This window comes from Sitodiplosis mosellana, unplaced genomic scaffold, assembly GCF_009176505.1.
Source record: "Sitodiplosis mosellana isolate CC-2019 unplaced genomic scaffold, AAFC_SMos_1.0 Smas_scaffold_6166, whole genome shotgun sequence".
In the NCBI taxonomy this organism is placed as follows: domain Eukaryota; kingdom Metazoa; phylum Arthropoda; class Insecta; order Diptera; family Cecidomyiidae; genus Sitodiplosis; species Sitodiplosis mosellana.
In genome coordinates, this window is record NW_022601407.1 from 5,659,728 (window position 1) to 5,678,461 (window position 18,734).

Here is an 18,734-nt window from a genome sequence, read left to right on the forward strand (position 1 = left end):
ATACGCTCTTCTGACTCATTTCAAGTTCTGGGTCACAAAGTCGACTCCAGCAGTATGTAATACGCTATTACAAAAATGTTGTTTGAAAAAATTCTATTCTAATTGACATTTCTTATTTCTTATTCTATCTGATTCGTTCAATTGTGAACATGAAGTGCAGCTGAATTCCGAAGAGGTGACAGTGGCCTGAAAAGAAAAAAAAACACAAAAATAAGTTATTAGTACGATATTTTCTCACTTTCATTCACTTTCATTCTAAATTTTAATTCCGAATCCAATTCCAATTCAATCACAATGACTTACCTTTGTATAAGATCAGCTTCGCAGCAGTGATGTCTCGATGCCAACAAGTCTTCAAAATGCGACGATCATGTGACTCTGCTGCATCCTCTTGCTCGGCAGGGTCCGCGTCCTCATCGATTGCTGCGCTTTGTTGCCAGTTTTTCTGGTATGAAATCACCTTAGACACAAAACGTTCAGCTTGATTTGGATCCTGTTCCACTGCTTCACGCATTCGTTGTCGATCCGCTATCAGCGTGCGCTTGCTCTTCTTCGACACGATTTTCGTTGGTAACTGCAAATTTGGTGGCCAATCATCGTTATCTGGCAGGCACCATTCGCATACTTTCATTCGATCACGTTGTGTTGCTATGTCGAACGGGGTGAAACATCTACCGCAAAGCTGTGATGTTCTGTTCTCGTTGACTTGTCGCACGACGGTGTTCGGAATCTTTCTGAAGCTCTTTGCCAACTTACGGTTGCCTGGACAACGAACATGTTTCTTGATTCGGATCGGAGAATTCGCCGGCATATCAACGGCTCCCATGTGAATGATGGATGGTTTGCGATTTGTCTGTTGAAAATACAAAGAACACATTATTCATTCAAAACAATCGCCCAACTAACGAAATATGCCAATATGAAAACATCTATTCTTACCAGTAAATTAGCAATCTTATCGGTTGCACGGTTTGATTGGATGTATTTGTCAAATTGCAGACGGGCGTATTTTTCTGTTGTATACGTCTCAATTCCTTTCTTCAGCATTGTCAAACGATGTGCGATGTAAGACCCCCAATTTTCACCTTTTGGCGATGGCATCCGTTGATAGCGTTCACGGTCATGCTGTTCTTCGGCCACAAATCGCCTTGTCCATCGCTTTGCCTTCCTATCCCGAACACCCTGCCTGGCCAGATAATGGTACCTCTTCGAGCTGACCGTGAAGTTGATCTGTGGGAAAATGATAAAAAATGAAATAATGCACTCAATCACACGATTTGAGACAACACAAACACAAATTGAAACTAAAATGCAACTCACCTCTTTGCCAGTTTTGATATTCCGTCTGACTGTCGCGTTCCAGGTACGCATGCCGGGATCAATCCCAATCTCGTATACGTACACACCATCACGATACCGTTTCCGCACGATTTCATCGTCTACTAAACGATCCAGGTGACTCTTCGGTACTTCGTACATAATGGATACCGCTTGACCATTCGAGGCAATGTAGGGCCGGAAACGTTTGTTTGATTTCAACAGGCGATGTATCTTTGGCATATCGAAAATCTCATCCCAACACTGCGTCATGGGGTCCTCCACAATTTCGTACTTGATTATTAGACCATGTAATCTGAATCGCATTTCGGACATCATTCGAATGAGAACGTCCGTCTCCATTTTCACGTGCTGTCGCATGAACTGATGAATCGGAATGACTTTGAGATTTTTGATCTTCGGAATTTCAATGCCATTTTCCTCAGCCCAAATGTGGAAATTGTCCACCTCCATTTGCATAGTCAACCACATGTTGATTGATTTGAACCATGTTCCTTCCGATGTTGTGTATATTGCGACATCATTATCTTCTGGCCCGCCAATTTCCGCAATCATATCGAGAAGCAATTGGCGCTTCTCCCACTTTACTTCCCAATGTCGGTCGGTTGTTTTGATGGGATCATACCGATCGATGGTCCATTGCACGGCACGCTTGATATCATCGTTGCGTAATGTGGGGCCAGTTGAAACAGCGTTAAATTGCCACGCACGCATTATGAGATATTGGTACAGGCGTCTTTCGGCATGCATCTCCAAATTGTTGCGCAAATTCGTGGTGTATTGCTTGTAGAGGTATTGCATCTGGTTTCCGAAGAAGCTATTACCCGGCCAACTGAATCGGTTTTCGGCCTCCATATTCTCCACGAAATCACGAAAATCTGGAACCATTTCTTCCTTCTCTTTGTTTTTTTGTAAAACTGCATAAAAACAATCCTTAATTTCCTTGTTGCCATCACCACTGAAGAAGTCCGCATTATTACTTTCGTTGGCACTCTTAACTTTGTACAGGAAGAGCAGCGAAGCTAACGCGCAGATTTTGGTGCATTCAATCGACTTTTGGGTGAACCAATCTTTCACTTGTTGATAATATTGTGGTCGAACGATAGCCTTCAATGTCATTTTTATCGCTAGAATGCCGATTTCTCCTTCAATACCCGTTTTGCTGACTATTTTCTTCTTTTTCCGCTGGTTACCGCGAAGTGGTGTACCCTTTCTCTTCGGCATTTTGGCTGAAATGAAATCAAAAAAAGAAGAAAAAAACAACAAAAAACAATTATAGAAAATATGAAAAAGATATATCCACTTGAAAATGCAATTCAGAAAAGAAAAAAACAATTGAAAACACCGAAGAAACAGAAAGAGAAATTGTAATTTGAAAAGTGTATCAAAGTCACGTCTTACATCAGCAGGCAATGCAACTCGTCTGACTGAATTCGATTCGCTTCGTTGTGTTTCGTTGCGGTCGTATGATGAAATTCACATCGACTCATCGATGTCACCGAGTCTGTCAAATGATCCGCTAATTTCGTTGTGTCAAAATGTTAGCAGTGCCACTTTGCAAATGTCCAGTTAGTTTTGTATCACAACGGTAACATGAACAAAATTCGCCGCAAACATGTCTTTGCTTTTTTAGCACACAAAATCGTCCCATTGTATACACTCACTGTCTTACGGTGGAAAAAGAACAAACGATTATCACTAGTTTTGCTGATCTTTCATTAAAAATGAATACGGAAACAGAAACCACAGTGGCTAAATCCATTTTTCGTGCAATCGACACAGTAGCAGCGTTAAAACTGTGAACTGCCATTGTTCCTTGCCAAAACAACACATTGAATTCATACTGTGGTCAACTGAATCACATCTGTGTTTTGGTGTTTCGCATGGAATTTTTTTTTCGTGAAACGGTTTATTGTATGTGTTTGCAACGAACCGGCGGCATCGTGTTCGTCCTAAATATAGAATGTACGCATGCAGCACAACGCTGGACTGGAAAAATAAACAAATAATATGTTCGTTCCGTTGAACATTTGTTTATTTCATGAAATGAAGCGTATATTAGGAATGAGTTGACTTCCTGTTCGATGATCTGAATTTAAAGAATTGATGTGAAACTAACATCGACGAAATGGAGATGAAAGTATTTGTTACACATATTTTTTGCTTCGGGAAGTGTGAATAGCAATCGATGTGTTGTGTTAATGTCATCAATGTACGCAGAATTCGGTGCTCTTTATATCAAAAATAGGCACTTTTCATTCGACTGATATCAAAAACACCCTGTTACACACACATTAATTTCATTTTGTTTTTCGTATCGTCTTTAATGGAACACTAAATAGAATGTCCACTTAACTCTTGCGCGATGTAGAAAATAAATATTACCTCATTTTTGTTTTAGTTTGAATTTTTGTGTTCTGTATATATACGCAATGCATCCGCTAAAAGAGTTAAGCCGTGCTCATTTTCTATCACACCGTTGCTGCAAGAGCATTACCACTAGCGACACCTTGTGGCACCGATAGTAAAATCCTGTGTGTTACAATGTATTTTTCATCACATTACAGTCGGTGCCACCAGGATCGCCTGTGGTATATTGCTGTTGCAGCAACCTTGTGTTTTCTATGCAATTCGCATTCATTACCAAAACAGTTCCCACTATTTTATTGTCCTGTATACGTTTTAGTTCCTTCTTTCGTTTTGGTTCCGTTTTGTTTTGTACTTTTCGCTCCGATCAAGACACTTTTACTAATCTTTCGTTACGGTCGTTTCAGTTTTCATCATGTTTTTTTGTTGTTGTTATGTGTGTGTGTGTGTGTTACGTTTTCACTTATTTTGATTCCATTAAAATTCATATCGTTTTCATTTACTATGCATTCAATTGTGATTTTCAAGCATTTTACTAGAATCGAGTGCGGTTCTTTTTTCTTTCGTCTCGATTAGTTTTGAACATGCTCATTTCTTTTAGAGTGTGAAACATGCTATTTTTCTCTTTATCATAGCTTAACTTATTCCTTACGCAAATGGTCTTTTCAGTTGAATAATTCTCACAAATATCTTAAGCCCACAACTCTCTCTTCCGATATTAATATGAAAGACAAATTTTTTGATCAGCTGAAAGAGTTTCAGTGAAAAATTGTTCCAAAATCGGACAAATAAGTAAAAATATCGTAGACAAAAATCGAAAATAGCTTTGAAAATCCGAGACGAAAAGCTAAACCGTTTGACCTTTGGAAAATAAGTGAAAAAAAAACAGATCGATATCACGAGTCTGAAATAAAATTAGTAATTTTTAATGGAAGTTACGTGATTTTTGATGAATTTTTATGATTCTCGGATATGATGAATGATTTTCAACGATTTGTCTTTCGTATTAAAAAGGGCGCTTCTTCGTCACCTTTTTTGATTCAATTAAGAAAATATACAATTGATTTATAAATTATGTTGTGTTTTTGTTAAAGATCCACTGAATTTTCACCGTTTGAAGAAATAAGTTGAGTAAATGAAAGAGAAAAAAAATAGGGCGTATATTATAAAAGGATGAATATTTTATATGATAAGCATTAGTAAAATACTGGGAAAATTTAAAATAAATATATATGTCATATATGTAGCGAATGTAAGTTCGAACGAAAAACAAAATTTGACCTAATTTCGAACCATTTCGTTTTACCTTTTTTTTTCGTTGTGTCGGAACTTGACAAAAAAATTCCAACCAAAACAAACAAACAAATCAACGAAAATAAACGACAAAAAACAATGTGCGCGCCACAGATGGTGAAGTACCAACAAACATAACAAGTAACAGCCACGGAAGTGTTCCAGCCCCAGCGCCAATCAAAGAGGCGAACAATGATTCGGTAGAAAATCATGTGGATGGAAATGCAGGTGGCACCGAAACGGAATCAGCACCACCGCCATCCGCTCACAAAAAGGAAAAGTCCGTGTTGCAAGCAAAACTCACAAAACTCGCCATTCAAATCGGTTACGCCGGCTCAACGATTGCTGTATTGACCGTTATCATTCTGGTGATTCAGTTCTGTGTCTCGAAATTTGTCATACAAAAACTGCCCTGGAGCAATGTATATGTTAACCAACTGGTGAAATATTTAATTATTGGTGTGACTGTTTTGGTTGTCGCCGTACCCGAAGGTTTGCCTTTAGCCGTTACTTTGTCGCTAGCTTATTCAGTGAAGGTAAGCGCGCGTGTGTGTGTGTGTGTGTATGTGTGCAAACAAAATAAAAACAGGAATAAAACATTCCGCTGCTTTGTCATCGTATTTATGCTAATTGTTTCCTCCGTATTCTCCTTTTCATTGTAGAAAATGATGAAAGATAACAATCTTGTACGTCACTTGGATGCTTGTGAAACGATGGGTAACGCAACTGCCATTTGCTCCGATAAAACTGGAACACTAACCACGAATCGAATGACCGTTGTCCAATCGTATATATGTGAAAAGCTTTGCAAAGTTACACCGAAATTTTCCGACATACCATCACACGTTGGTAATATGCTCGTGCAGGGCATCTCTGTAAATTCGGCGTACACATCCCGTTTGATGGTAAGACAGTGTGTGGTTGTTTTGTTAAGTTGCACAAATTTTAAACAATTTGACTAACGTTTCGATCTTCAATCTCTCAAAATATCACAGACATCACAGGTAAATCCCACGGATCCAATCACTCAAGTCGGTAACAAAACCGAATGTGCATTGTTGGGCTTCGTACAAGGCCTGGGCATGAGCTATCAAGCAATTCGTGACGAAATCACCGAAGATAAATTCACTCGCGTCTACACATTCAACTCAGTTCGAAAGTCTATGAGCACAGTCATACCACGACCAGATGGCGGATATCGCCTCTACGCAAAAGGTGCATCAGAAATGGTACTTAAAAAGTAAGTGCTTCCGGCCGGTCGGTCCAAACTTTTTTAAATGGCATTCCGTTGATATCTTACTGTTGTTCGCACTGTTTCCATTCACAAATGCTATTGACATGATTCCCTTCGTTCGATCCAAATTGATTGACTTTTTCTCAAAATTTTCGCAGATGCGCATTTATATACGGACACGATGGCGTTTTGGAGAAGTTTACACGCGATATGCAGGAACGTTTGTTACATCAAGTGATTGAGCCAATGGCATGCGATGGTTTGCGTACCATTTCCGTTGCGTATCGCGATTTCGTTCCAGGCAAAGCGGCTATAAACGAAGTACATGCTGACAACGAGCCTAACTGGGAGGATGAAGAGAATATCGGTAAGTGATGTTGATTACGTATACGCACGGCGGGCGACACTTGGCTCGGTATTTTTAGTGTTGCGTCATATTAAAAATAGACTTTTGACAATAGCAACAAAAATGCCGGCCAAAAATAGAACCGTGTAGTCAAAATAAAATTTCGAAATAGATTACACAGAGAGCGCGCGACTGATAAACGCAAATATTAGCTTTGAAATAAAATTTGTATTGTTTTCCGTTCTTTTGTTTCATATCTTTCTTCTGCTTGACAACGACACACAGTGAACAATTTGACATGTTTGTGTGTGGTGGGCATTGAAGATCCGGTTCGCCCCGAGGTACCCGATGCCATTCGTCGTTGTCAAAAGGCCGGTATCACGGTTCGCATGGTCACCGGTGACAACATCAATACCGCCCGTTCAATTGCGGCCAAATGTGGCATTGTCAAACCGAACGAAGACTTCCTGATTTTGGAGGGCAAAGAATTTAATCGACGAATTCGTGACAGCAACGGTGACGTTCAACAACATTTACTGGACAAAGTATGGCCGAAGCTGCGTGTGCTCGCCCGAAGTTCACCAACCGATAAATATACTCTAGTCAAAGGTATTATTGATAGTAAGGTAAGCGAGAATCGTGAAGTGGTTGCGGTCACTGGCGATGGCACCAACGATGGTCCAGCATTGAAAAAAGCCGACGTTGGCTTTGCTATGGGAATTGCCGGCACCGATGTGGCAAAAGAAGCTTCCGATATTATTTTAACCGATGATAACTTCAGCAGTATTGTAAAGGCCGTCATGTGGGGTCGTAATGTGTACGATTCAATCGCCAAATTCTTGCAGTTTCAGTTGACCGTTAATGTTGTTGCAGTTATAGTTGCGTTTATTGGTGCTTGCGCGGTACAAGATTCACCATTGAAGGTACGCATCGATCATTCATTTTAACCTTTCTGCCTATCTAACTACGATTAATCATATCACTAATTGTCTGTCTGCTCAATTCCACATTAGGCTGTTCAAATGTTATGGGTTAATTTGATCATGGATACTCTTGCGTCGTTGGCCTTGGCAACCGAATTACCAACACCCGATCTGTTACTGCGCAAACCATATGGCCGAACAAAACCACTTATATCACGCACAATGATGAAAAACATTATAGGTCAAGCCCTATATCAATTGGGAATCATATTTTCATTGCTCTTCGTTGGTAATTATCATTAGTCTAATTTATTGTGTCGTCCCTCTTTTCAATCACACTGATTGCATTGGCTGAACAAAGTTTGACATTTACTTTATTTTGCAATTGGCATGGTTTACGTGGTCGGAAAATCAGATTCAAAGTGCAAAATGCCTAATTGATTCGATGTCCATTACTTTTTGATCATTTGTAATATGTTCTTTGGTCGACTAATTGACCGCTCTGTGACTTTTTTTTTCTTCTTCCATAGGCGACAAGATGTTAGATATTGAATCTGGCCATGGTCAACCACCGACACAACATTTCACTATTATTTTCAATTCATTTGTATTGATGACGTTGTTCAATGAATTTAATGCGAGGAAAATTCACGGACAACGAAATGTTTTCGAAGGAGTATTCACAAATCCGATTTTCTATTTGATTTGGATTTTCACCTGCATTTCACAGGTAAGCTAACATGTCTGATTATTAAATCAATTAATTACTGTTTAATTAACGGCTGTGGCGTCATCAGACACTGTGACTCTGGCTCGTTTATTGTCACACATTTTTCTACGGCTAATTTGATTTTTAGCCACACAAAAAATGCTCGACACGAAAATCCGTTGACATCGTCTTCCACAAATTCTTTGGTTCGATTCAATTAAATGTGTTGTCAACATTTTGCTATATTTTAGGTGGTCATCATCCAATACGGAAAAATGGCATTCTCCACAAAAGAACTAACACTCGAACAATGGTTATGGTGTTTGTTCTTCGGCGTCGGCACCTTATTATGGGGTCAATTAGTCACAACAATACCGACAAGAAAACTACCAAAACTATTATCGTAAGTGGCATGATTCAACATTTTTTGCGGACATCATAATTTTGAAACTAATTTCGTATTTATCATCATTGTTGTTACTTTTAAGATGGGGCCGAGGTCATCCAGAACAGTACACCGAGGCAATTCATCTTGGTGATGAACGATTCGACTCATTAGATTCCGATAAAAAACCAAGGGCCGGACAAATTCTATGGATTCGAGGTTTAACAAGATTACAAACTCAGGTAAATTTACGGTGCAATGAACTAAACAAGTATTTAAGTGTCTACCATATCGACAAAAAAAAAACTTGTTTTTTTTTCTTCAATTTTTTTTTAAAAACAAAAATCGTATTTCACGTATATTCATTTTTTAGTTTGAACTTCATTGAAAACCAAAAAAAAATACTATTTATATATATATTTATTAATAGGGACAAACAGTGACATTTTATCTTTCTCTAAAACAAATCTTTCCAAAGCTTATATCACTGTACCGAGTGCTCTTCTACAAAAGTGATTCAGTCTATGGTTGTTTGTCTCGGCAAGCAATATTGCCAGTTCACGGAGTTAGTTTTTGCAATTGGATGGCACAAAGTTCCAAAGACTAGTTGGACACATCGGAGATTTTTATTTTATCTTTTGGTTCATTCAAAAATATAAATGAAGCCTTTTCACAGTCTCAAAATGGCTTAACGTTGAACTCATTGTTCATTGAAAGCGATAAAAGTCTCTCTGGAAATGGAATTAATGTGCAAATTCAGTGTCACTTTTGTTCGAAATTTAGTGGCTCTTTAAACGAGTAACGTTTCGCCGAAACAAAAGTGATTTTGGGTGCGAAATGAATTTTTGCTCGCTTATTTAGCGCGATTCGACTAGTCTATGGATGCCGTGACTCGGTGTTTAATTGTAAACGTTTAATCTCTCTCGGATAATTTGTTCATGGTTTTTGCATCAATTTGTAGAAGAGTGCACGGTATCGATTTTAATTTTATCGTCTTATAAATAACTATACCAAAACTTTTTCATCATGAACTATAATTTTTTTTTTTTTTTCAAACGAAAAAGAAAACCAACTCTTTTTATCTCTGAATCTGCTATATTATCTATCTCTCTCCTCTTTCTCTCACTAAAAAAAAATTGCCACCACAAACATAATAAAAAAAATTAGAGATTTTTTTTTGTTCAAATAATAAAATGAAGAACACACACACAAACAGACGCTCTATATGAAACTCGATATAATTTCATTTTCCAACTATTTTGTTTTAAGTTGTTGTTTTTTTTTTTATTTCATTTGAAATATTTTCTTGTTATAATTCTACACACACACACATTATTTGAGCTATGTGCAAATGATAACGTGATATGGGTATTTTACTTGGGACCGCGTGGGGCCAATGGGGCGCTCAATGTAATCAATTCACAGCGTCTCAATATTTTATTCGTCTGTGTACGAAGCGAAAGTGCTTTGACATTATCAATAGTTTATTTTGTTATTTGTTTCGGTTAAATTTTTTAGTTTGTCGTTCGATTCTATTTTCGTTACTCCATCGTTGCCTTTTTTTCTTCTCCTGTGTACGATTATTCTTGGCTTGTCATCGTCATCGAACTCATTTGCACTACTTGTTTCGATGGTGACGATGATGCATTGCCTGAGAAAAGTTTTTCCTCCTGAAAATATATAAAAAATATTGCACTCAATGTCATAGCATCGTAATAATTCACATGGAATTTGGTTCCGTATTCAAATGAATTGCTGGCCCGAGTGAAACTCCAAACACGTTAGAATAGTACTCTATTCTTCATTTCTATATATAAACAAAACGAAGAAAATAAAACAATCAACACGTATAGAACGTTCCGTGATATACGGGTCCATGTTTTTTTTTTAACTTTTTTTTTTGTTCCCGTCACACGCTGACGTCTTTCGCCGCCGATAATATCATTTTGAAGAAAATCCAATTACTACATCGTTTTTTTGTGTGTTTTAAATAGATCAAAACCAAGTAAATTGTTATCACCGAAATCATTTAATGGCGCTTTTCAACTTTTCATATACCTTTTTACCACGTCGCACGTCGAATTATTGATTATCAAACGCTCACGAAACGTCGTCAGTCACGAAGCGTTTTTATGCCACACTCTTTTAATTATGACAGTTTTATATCGAACCAACACCTTCTTTGCAGACATTTTATTCAACAAGAAATGGGTCACATGATAATGAAATCTAAATTAAAATCAAAATTGCCAAACCCAATCAATGACTCAATCATTTGGAGACATCGCCAGTAGCAGTTTTACTGTTTCGAAAATGAGACCGTTTTCGGTAATGGAAAGTTTTCATTTTCGAAGACAATCAAAGCTTCTAGTCTTTTCAAGTGCCCATCGATTAATTGATGAGCATTATCACTGGCGAAGTTATAGTTTCGTCACCTATAAATGGTTCCAGTCGCGACTTCATGATGTTTTTGAACTATTTTTTTGAAAGAGTTTAAGATTCGTTGTTTATCGATTAAATGAAAGCAATTTATTTTCCTATTTCAATGAAAAGTCTTCAAATCTTCGAATAAAAATTGGCAACAACATTTTGCCACGAAAAGTTAAGATTTTAGAGCAAGTTAATTCTTGTGATCACATCCATTTCATCACTACATCGCTAAGATTCTTCGTAATTTCTTAGCGAAAACCAATTGCATTAGTTCCATTTAACGACACGAATTGTAATAATATTTTATAATTCGGCTGAATCCGTCCGAAACGTGATACATAATTTATGTCATCGAAAGTTTTGTCACGAAACAAAGATGCAAACTTGTATTCCAAATCCACACATTCTAACGTTAATGTCGTTTGTATTGTGCGCGGGTTACATTTTGGTGTCGCAACAGCCAAGGCGCCAAGGCAAACATTCTAATTATCTCATTGGAAAATGCGAAGAGTTGCATAGTCGCGTGGTTAGATCGTAATCATTGAAGGCCAGATTGAGAAATATAAAACGTTTCAATTTGTTAAATTGCAATTTTCATCGAAAGTGTCGTCTGTCGCAAACCTTCCATGCATTTACATTGGACACTTGGAATACACATGTATATATAAAAATCGAGTTTTCCATGTACTTCTTTCTCTCTCTCCCCGATTTTTCGATTGAAATGAATTCCCTGTTTTCGTTTGGTCTTTGTTTTCGATCGGACGGTGAAGAGAATTGGTCACACGAAAACAGCAACACTGAAAACGAAACTGGCGACAAGTGGCATTTATTTCTCTTGTTCAATGTTTGGTTACATTTCTTCAACCAAAAAACAAAAAAGATCCAATCAGAATATATTGACGTCTTCTCACACCTTTCAAAGCATCACATTTTATTACCTCTCCCTCCAGTCGATTTTGTGCTTTTGTTCAACATTTTTTTATATATACATCATTTTATATATATCTAGGAGCTAATTTTATTAATTCATCAAACAGTTTTATTACAAAATGATCTTGCATTTCGACACATCAGAACAATCGATACATTTTTCTTTATTGAACAAAACAAACAAACAAAAAATATCAAATGATTTTGTATGTTAATTGATATATTTTTTTATTTTCTTAATTTTTTCATATAAAAACTACAAAACAAAAAACTCTCCGCCAAACCAATTTCAAAACAAACACAAACTCAAATCTCTCGGCATATCTCTGAATGCTATTAAAATGCTCTATCGTGTCGAACACACAAAAAAACCACCAAATTTATTTTCCGTTTTGGATGAAAAAAAAAACCATGAAACCAAACCCTGATCATGAATAACAGCCAGAACCAATGAAAGAAACTGAAGTGTAAGCCCATCTCCGAAGAAAAGTAAACAAATCACACATACACACCAACTCACTTACATAAACACACGATAATTTTGAAATGAAAGTCCTGTCTTTTTTTTGCCCAATTCACAAAACGATTCTAAAGAAACATTTCGTATGGAGAAAGAAAAAAAATACAAACACAATCAAATTATAACTCAAAATATAGGCTTTGTTCTTCGATAGGCACGTGAAAAGTATTCACGAGAGATTTATGAAGAAAACAAAAATGAGTATAAATTAAGAAAAATTAGGAAAATTATGTCATTATAGTCAGTTGCGTTGGTGTTGCAAATGAGAAAGAATAAAAAAAACGGCAACGTACGGAATAGTTTTACGAAATGTTTCAAGTGAAACCATCCAAATTGAGGCTCTAAACACAGACAAAACACACACACATATTGAAGAATGAAAACAAAACAAAAAACACCGTTTGGATGTGCTGATGCCAAAACCAACGACGTGATTGCTTTGGAATTAGCACCCCCCTTCCCCCCTTCAAACAAGGCCGTTTACTTGACTTGACCATTGTCACACACACACGAAAAACTATAAAAAAACAAAAAAAAATGAATTTGTTGTACTGTGCAATGTACCAAAAAAAATATGTTCAAATATATTTTTAGAAATAAATAGATCGAAAAGCCACAGATGAAATTATTGTTACAAATAAGTTATGTATTAAAAGCAGATATAAACAAGAAAGAAAGAAAAAATGAACAAAAAAACACACACTCACAATTATCGAATTATCAATGATGTAATTGTAACGACACACACGGAAAACATACACAAACACAAACACTTATTCAAAGAACTAAACAATTATGACAGAATCAAAGTGATCCGAGAAACGGGACTGTGTTCGCTCTATATAAATGAAAAATAGAAAAAATGAAAAAAAAAACTCGAGAATTATTCATCATTTGTTTGTTTCGTCATCATATTATTTTTTTTAAATCTCTAATTGATAGACAAATTTGTCCAAAACTTGTAATTAACCCACGTACTTCAAATTTGAGAATATAGCGATTTATTCAATATAGTGACAAAAGAAAATGGAAACTCGACGAATGCGCGCGCAAAACGAACCCTTTGATTTATAAGAATAGTTAATTAGAAAAACGGCACTTTTTTTCGTTAAATTTCACCAATTGATAAGAACTTTTTGCACAGACCATTTTTCTTTCTCTTTAAATTGAATATCGAATTAGTTTTTTCATGTTGGCTTTAAAAATTCCAATTTGAACCAATTTCATATATTCCGATGCGAATTTTCCAAGGAATTTTCAACAATGACCACAGCATTAAGGCACAATAATTGGAACTTTTCGAATGTTATACGCGATTTTACTTCATCATCGACGATTATGGAGCCAGAGCTCGAAATCCAGTATGGAATGATTAAATTTTATACATTTGGCTATCACTCGTTTTTTTTCCCAAACATTTCAAATATGGAATATTTGTTTTTTTTTCTCTTTGCACAAATTGTGCGTTGTTCATTCTTGACCTAGAAATTTACCGAATTTCTTGACCATCTTGAGCCGACCGAAATTTACCGAATTTCCATGCACAAAATTTTTTTTGATGCGAGAATAAAATACTTTTAGTTTCAATTAAGAGGTTTTTCAAGTTTTTTCTTGATGACACATGATCCACTTGAATTCCGCCACATCCGCAAAATTCCACTTCACCTCCAAAATGGATTGGATCACGTACCGATGTTCACGCAAAACCAATTTTTCCAAAGAACCATAAATAACCGAAAAAGAAAATCGGTCATCGATGCTTGAAGCAAGTCGTGATTGTTTTGCAATTTGAAATGTTGCGTGTAACTCAAATTGTAAGTATAAAATTGGATTGAATGCGATTAAGGGACAGATTTTTTTTTCTCGGGCCAACACAAAAAGAAGTATTAAAATGTAGAAAGTATTATTTGTAACAAACATAAAATAAGAAATCGAAGAGTGTAACTGTTGCATTGAGAAGCAGGGTAATTGTAATGAGGCTCCGGCAGGTAATTGAAGGTACATTACATAGAGAAAAAAAAAACACAACAAAGGGAAAAAGAACGAAATTCAAAATCTAAACAAAAAAACGTGTCAGAATCGAGGAAATTGTACGGAAAATAAGTGAGTGGTACACGTTTGGGCCATTGGCTGATATCAAAATTTGTGAGACAATTCGAATGGAAAACAATGCCTATAGAAGATAACGAACAGTTGAATTTTATTCGCACTCAAAATCGAGCGCAAATCTAGATTACTTATCAAGAGGCAAAAACAAAAGTGGTTAGGATAAACAAGAGAAAAAACAAGTATACCCCGCATAAAGTTTAATTAAAAAAATGATATAATAGAAAAGTTAGCCAAAACTGAACACGTGCTGCCAAGACAGAGAGAATCAAATGCTCTGTGCTCAATCAAAAACGCTGAGTGTTGTTTTTCGTTGGTTTTTCTGCCGATATGTTGGCCTATTTACGGAATAGTTCTGGAGACGCCCACTGAATTGAAACAAACTGAAACGCACTCGAAAAGCGAACGCACGCGAGAGATAAACAGACAGATCGACAAATACGGAGAATAAACATTGAAAGAGATATCATTTAGTTCAAATCGTTGAACTTCAACATATACCGCGTATCGAGCTATTCTAAAAATAGATAGATTTTTTTTTTGGTATTTCATTTGTCAAACATTTTTACTTCCAAACAAACAAAAAGAGGAGACAAAACAAAAATTATTCTTCAATGAACAAATTAATTACCGTAGACATTTCACTCGTCGCTATCAATGTGATTGAATTATTAGAGGAAAAACTGAAAGAATTTATTTAAAAAATGAAACTAAACATACCTTTACCGATGGCTCAGCATCTCAGCATTTCGTATCTGCGGATATATCCGAGCATATCGACGACGCAAGTCACTGTATAAGTGGTGTGCGTTGATGTCCATAGCTACATCGACTACACACAAACAGAGTGTTTTACACACAAACAGAGAGCGCAGTGTTTGTGTGTAGTCGATATAGCTGTGCACATCAACGCACACTACTTATACAGCGGCTTGCGTCGTCGATATGCTCGGATATATCCGCAGATACGAAATGCTGAGATGCTGAGCCAACGGTAAACGTATGTTTGAATGAAACTAATCTAGTCACAACAACAAAGCTACAATTACAATTTGATGAAATTATAGACAGAGCGCATAATTGTTAATGTATTTTGAATGTGGAATTTTATTTCGTTCATTCGAATGTAAGTGAAGAAAAAAATAACAAAATAAAATAAAAAACGAATTATAGAAATCGCGTATTAATAACCAATTTATTTAATTGAATTTTAAATATGACAAAGAAAATTTAAGCAAAAAAAATTAATTAAATAAATAACAGAAATCAAGTGATCATCATATAGTTACAATAAATGAAACCGCAATATTTATTGATTTACAAAATAAAATAAAAAAACAAAAATACAAAGCAAACATATTTGTATTTATAGTGTATACTTAACATCAAGTAGCATCACGTTCAATACTCGGTACATCAAATCTGTCTTACCTTCACCTCAACATTAGCATGATAGGTTATTTAATGATGAACAACTCACTCACACACACGAACATTCAACTTGGAAGCTAGGAACTAGCGTTGCGCATAGTTTCTCCAATTGAACAAACAAGAATGAAAGGAAGAATAACAACAAGAAATTAAACAGAAATGATATATAACAGAGAGTGCTACTCCGTTGCTGAGCAGGCGTGAGCTAAGCTGAATTTTCTGACTTGGGCGCCGAAAGCGTTATTTCAACGCATTCACGGTGCAAAATTTGCATTGCTAGCAAGGATTCACGATAATTTTCAATTCTACGAAGGTGGTGCAAATATCCACTTTCGTAGGTTTGAAAAACATATTGGATCTTTGCTAGCAATGGAAATTGTGCACAGTGAATGCGTTGAAATAACGCTTCAGGCTCCTGAGTCAGCGACTTCAGCTCAGCTCAGCTCAAGCCTGTTCAGCGGCGGAATAACACTCCCTGCTACATAGTTCCGCTACATTTCTTTGCATATCTCTTGAACACGAATACAAACAAAAAGACACACACATTTATCGTAAGACGAAATTAAAACCAAGCCGAACTAACGATTTGCAGATTGCAAATTTCAGTACATTGACAAAACGCGCGTAAATGAACAAGAATACCCGATTTTTTCGTGTCTCTTTCTGAATTCAAGTTAAAGAAACAGAACACACCCACACACATCATTACAATGAGATTCAAAGCAAGAAATTTTCATTCAACTACCTGATAGCACCCAAATATTTTAAATGTGTGTGTGTCGCAAACTGTGTGACCTTGACACACTACATTGACATCGTCCGCGCACCGGCCGGGCTAGCGGACGGTAAGTCGTGTGTTCCAATTTCAATGCAGAATGAAGCGCAACTCAAATGTTCATTTCAAATTTGAAAAAAAAAACACATACACTAATCTAATATATTTACGTAAAAAAAAAGATTTTGTAGTCAGCAAGAAAACAAAACAAAAAACTTATTCAGCACTCTACTTCGATATTACATATACATACACATATATATATATATATATTTCCGATGAATCGCTGCTGCGTACGCGTGTCAATCGCGTCCGACATTGACTTGTTAAATGTGTTTTTAATTATTAATCCATGCACGATGCAGAATTAGCTACACAGACGAAAGAAACTGCCGACAATGCAATGCAAACTGTTCAAGTCATCAACTATCTCCACACAGGTGGACATCCGCCAGATCAAAATGGGCCCGTTTCTTTCGTCTAGTGCTTAGTGATGCAGATATCGAACTAGAAGCGAAAAAAACATAATAAAACTAGATTTCAAGTAGTAGACAACATGATGAACAAAATAACTAAAGGACAGAACAGAAAAAGAAAAAAAAATTAATAAAATAAAATGATCTTCAATATTAATATTACTTTTGTAAGCCTTTTAAATAAGGAGTACGGAATATATCGCTTTGATGAATTCTGTATAAAATAGCAGTTTAAAAGAAACTATTCCCATTTAGTGAAAGAGGAAGAAAAAAAACAGAAACAAAAATTTAAACTAAAAAATAATAATATAATTAATATTGCCGAAACATTTGCAGTTAAATAAGAATTGAACAAGTAAAAAACTGACGAGAGAAAAGAAAACAAACAACAACAACAAAAAAATATAGATTTTTTTTTAATTCGTTGATTTACCAAAGAAAAACAAGTCATTGCCTCTCCGTCATTATCAAATTTGACACAAAAAAAAAACAAACTTAACACACAACAACAACAAAAATACTCGACAAAAAACAACACGAATAATGATGAAACAAACAAACACATACACACATAAACATATTAAGCCACATTGAACATTTGATTCAGCTCAACTCTGAAACATCCAATCATTTATTGAATGAATCACAAATCGCTGCAAATTATTTGAATATATTTAAAGAAGAAAAAAAGAGAAACAAACAAGGGACAATAGTCAAAATTTGTAAATAAAATGAAATAAAAAGTTAATGAAAAACAATGAAGACATGCCAACCGATCTGAACGGCAGAGCTACACATTTTTACACACACCCAACAAATGCGCTCATTTTTGCCTCAAGATTTGTTGTGATTCATTTTTCCCCAGAATCTTATTGAAATTACCGAATAAAGTTGTTGGGATATCTCGACCGGTATATTTTTCGGCTTTCTATTGAGATTGCAATGGGACTTTGAGAAGAAACAATGGTTTTAGTCCATAATCTTTCGAAAATATTGAATTGAACTTCAACAATAAAGTCTAACCTAAGCCTCAATGCCCTATTAATAGTGAAAATATCATTGGTAAAACGATAGCGATAGTAAAGACTCACAATGCAAATTGGTTGGGCGCAAAGAAGTGTGTTAAAAAAGAAGCTCTGCTGAAAGAAATGTGTTTTATCTCTTTGACGTTAAGCATAATGTGCTCGATGAACTTGAGCTACAACTACAACTAAAATATAGTTAAATGGGCTATTTTACACACGTACTCACAAATGGTTCTTTAAATTGTCAACGAATGCATCATTTTGAAGAAATGCACGAAACGAAATTAACAAATGGTTCGACCGATGCGGATCGTGCATTTCCAACGGCGATCATACACTGCACCTACAATGTCAGAGTTTGTGGTTTGCATCCAAAGCGAAAATATATGTGATATACATTCGACACGACACGACATAATTCACACTGCCAAGCAGAGAGAAGAGAG

At 36.0% G+C, this 18,734-nt stretch overlaps 2 protein-coding genes across 52 annotated transcripts in view; one reads left to right on the top strand and one right to left on the bottom strand.

The window, feature by feature from the left end:
- LOC129575271 (plasma membrane calcium-transporting ATPase 3) overlaps positions 1 to 18,734 on the top strand; it is an 84,905-nt gene that overhangs the window by 35,850 nt on the left and 30,321 nt on the right. For 43 of the 50 annotated variants that reach the window (XM_055458489.1, XM_055458495.1, XM_055458485.1 and 40 more), the window contains 9 exons: positions 5,113 to 5,534; positions 5,661 to 5,903; positions 5,994 to 6,238; positions 6,391 to 6,599; positions 6,864 to 7,501; positions 7,592 to 7,790; positions 8,032 to 8,231; positions 8,462 to 8,613; positions 8,699 to 8,837. In XM_055458489.1, the coding sequence (XP_055314464.1) occupies positions 5,113 to 5,534; positions 5,661 to 5,903; positions 5,994 to 6,238; positions 6,391 to 6,599; positions 6,864 to 7,501; positions 7,592 to 7,790; positions 8,032 to 8,231; positions 8,462 to 8,613; positions 8,699 to 8,837 (2,447 nt within the window). Of the gene's footprint in view, positions 1 to 5,112; positions 5,535 to 5,660; positions 5,904 to 5,993; positions 6,239 to 6,390; positions 6,600 to 6,863; positions 7,502 to 7,591; positions 7,791 to 8,031; positions 8,232 to 8,461; positions 8,614 to 8,698; positions 8,838 to 12,396; positions 12,694 to 18,734 lie in introns of those variants that run through there. The other 7 variants (XM_055458525.1, XM_055458517.1, XM_055458527.1 and 4 more) reach the window with 1 other exon arrangement.
- Positions 58 to 3,620, bottom strand: LOC129575273 (uncharacterized). Of its 2 annotated transcripts, XM_055458529.1 has the most exons (5): positions 2,740 to 3,620; positions 1,321 to 2,567; positions 940 to 1,230; positions 304 to 853; positions 58 to 186 (listed from the first exon to the last, which is right to left on the bottom strand). In XM_055458529.1, the coding sequence occupies exons 2-5, from the start codon at positions 2,560 to 2,562 to the stop codon at positions 125 to 127; spliced, it is 2,145 nt and encodes a 714-aa protein (XP_055314504.1). In that variant the 5' UTR covers positions 2,563 to 2,567; positions 2,740 to 3,620; the 3' UTR covers positions 58 to 124. The 2 variants fall into 2 exon arrangements, with proteins under 2 accessions (XP_055314504.1, XP_055314503.1); XM_055458528.1 differs by having other exon boundaries at positions 940 to 2,567; positions 2,740 to 3,611.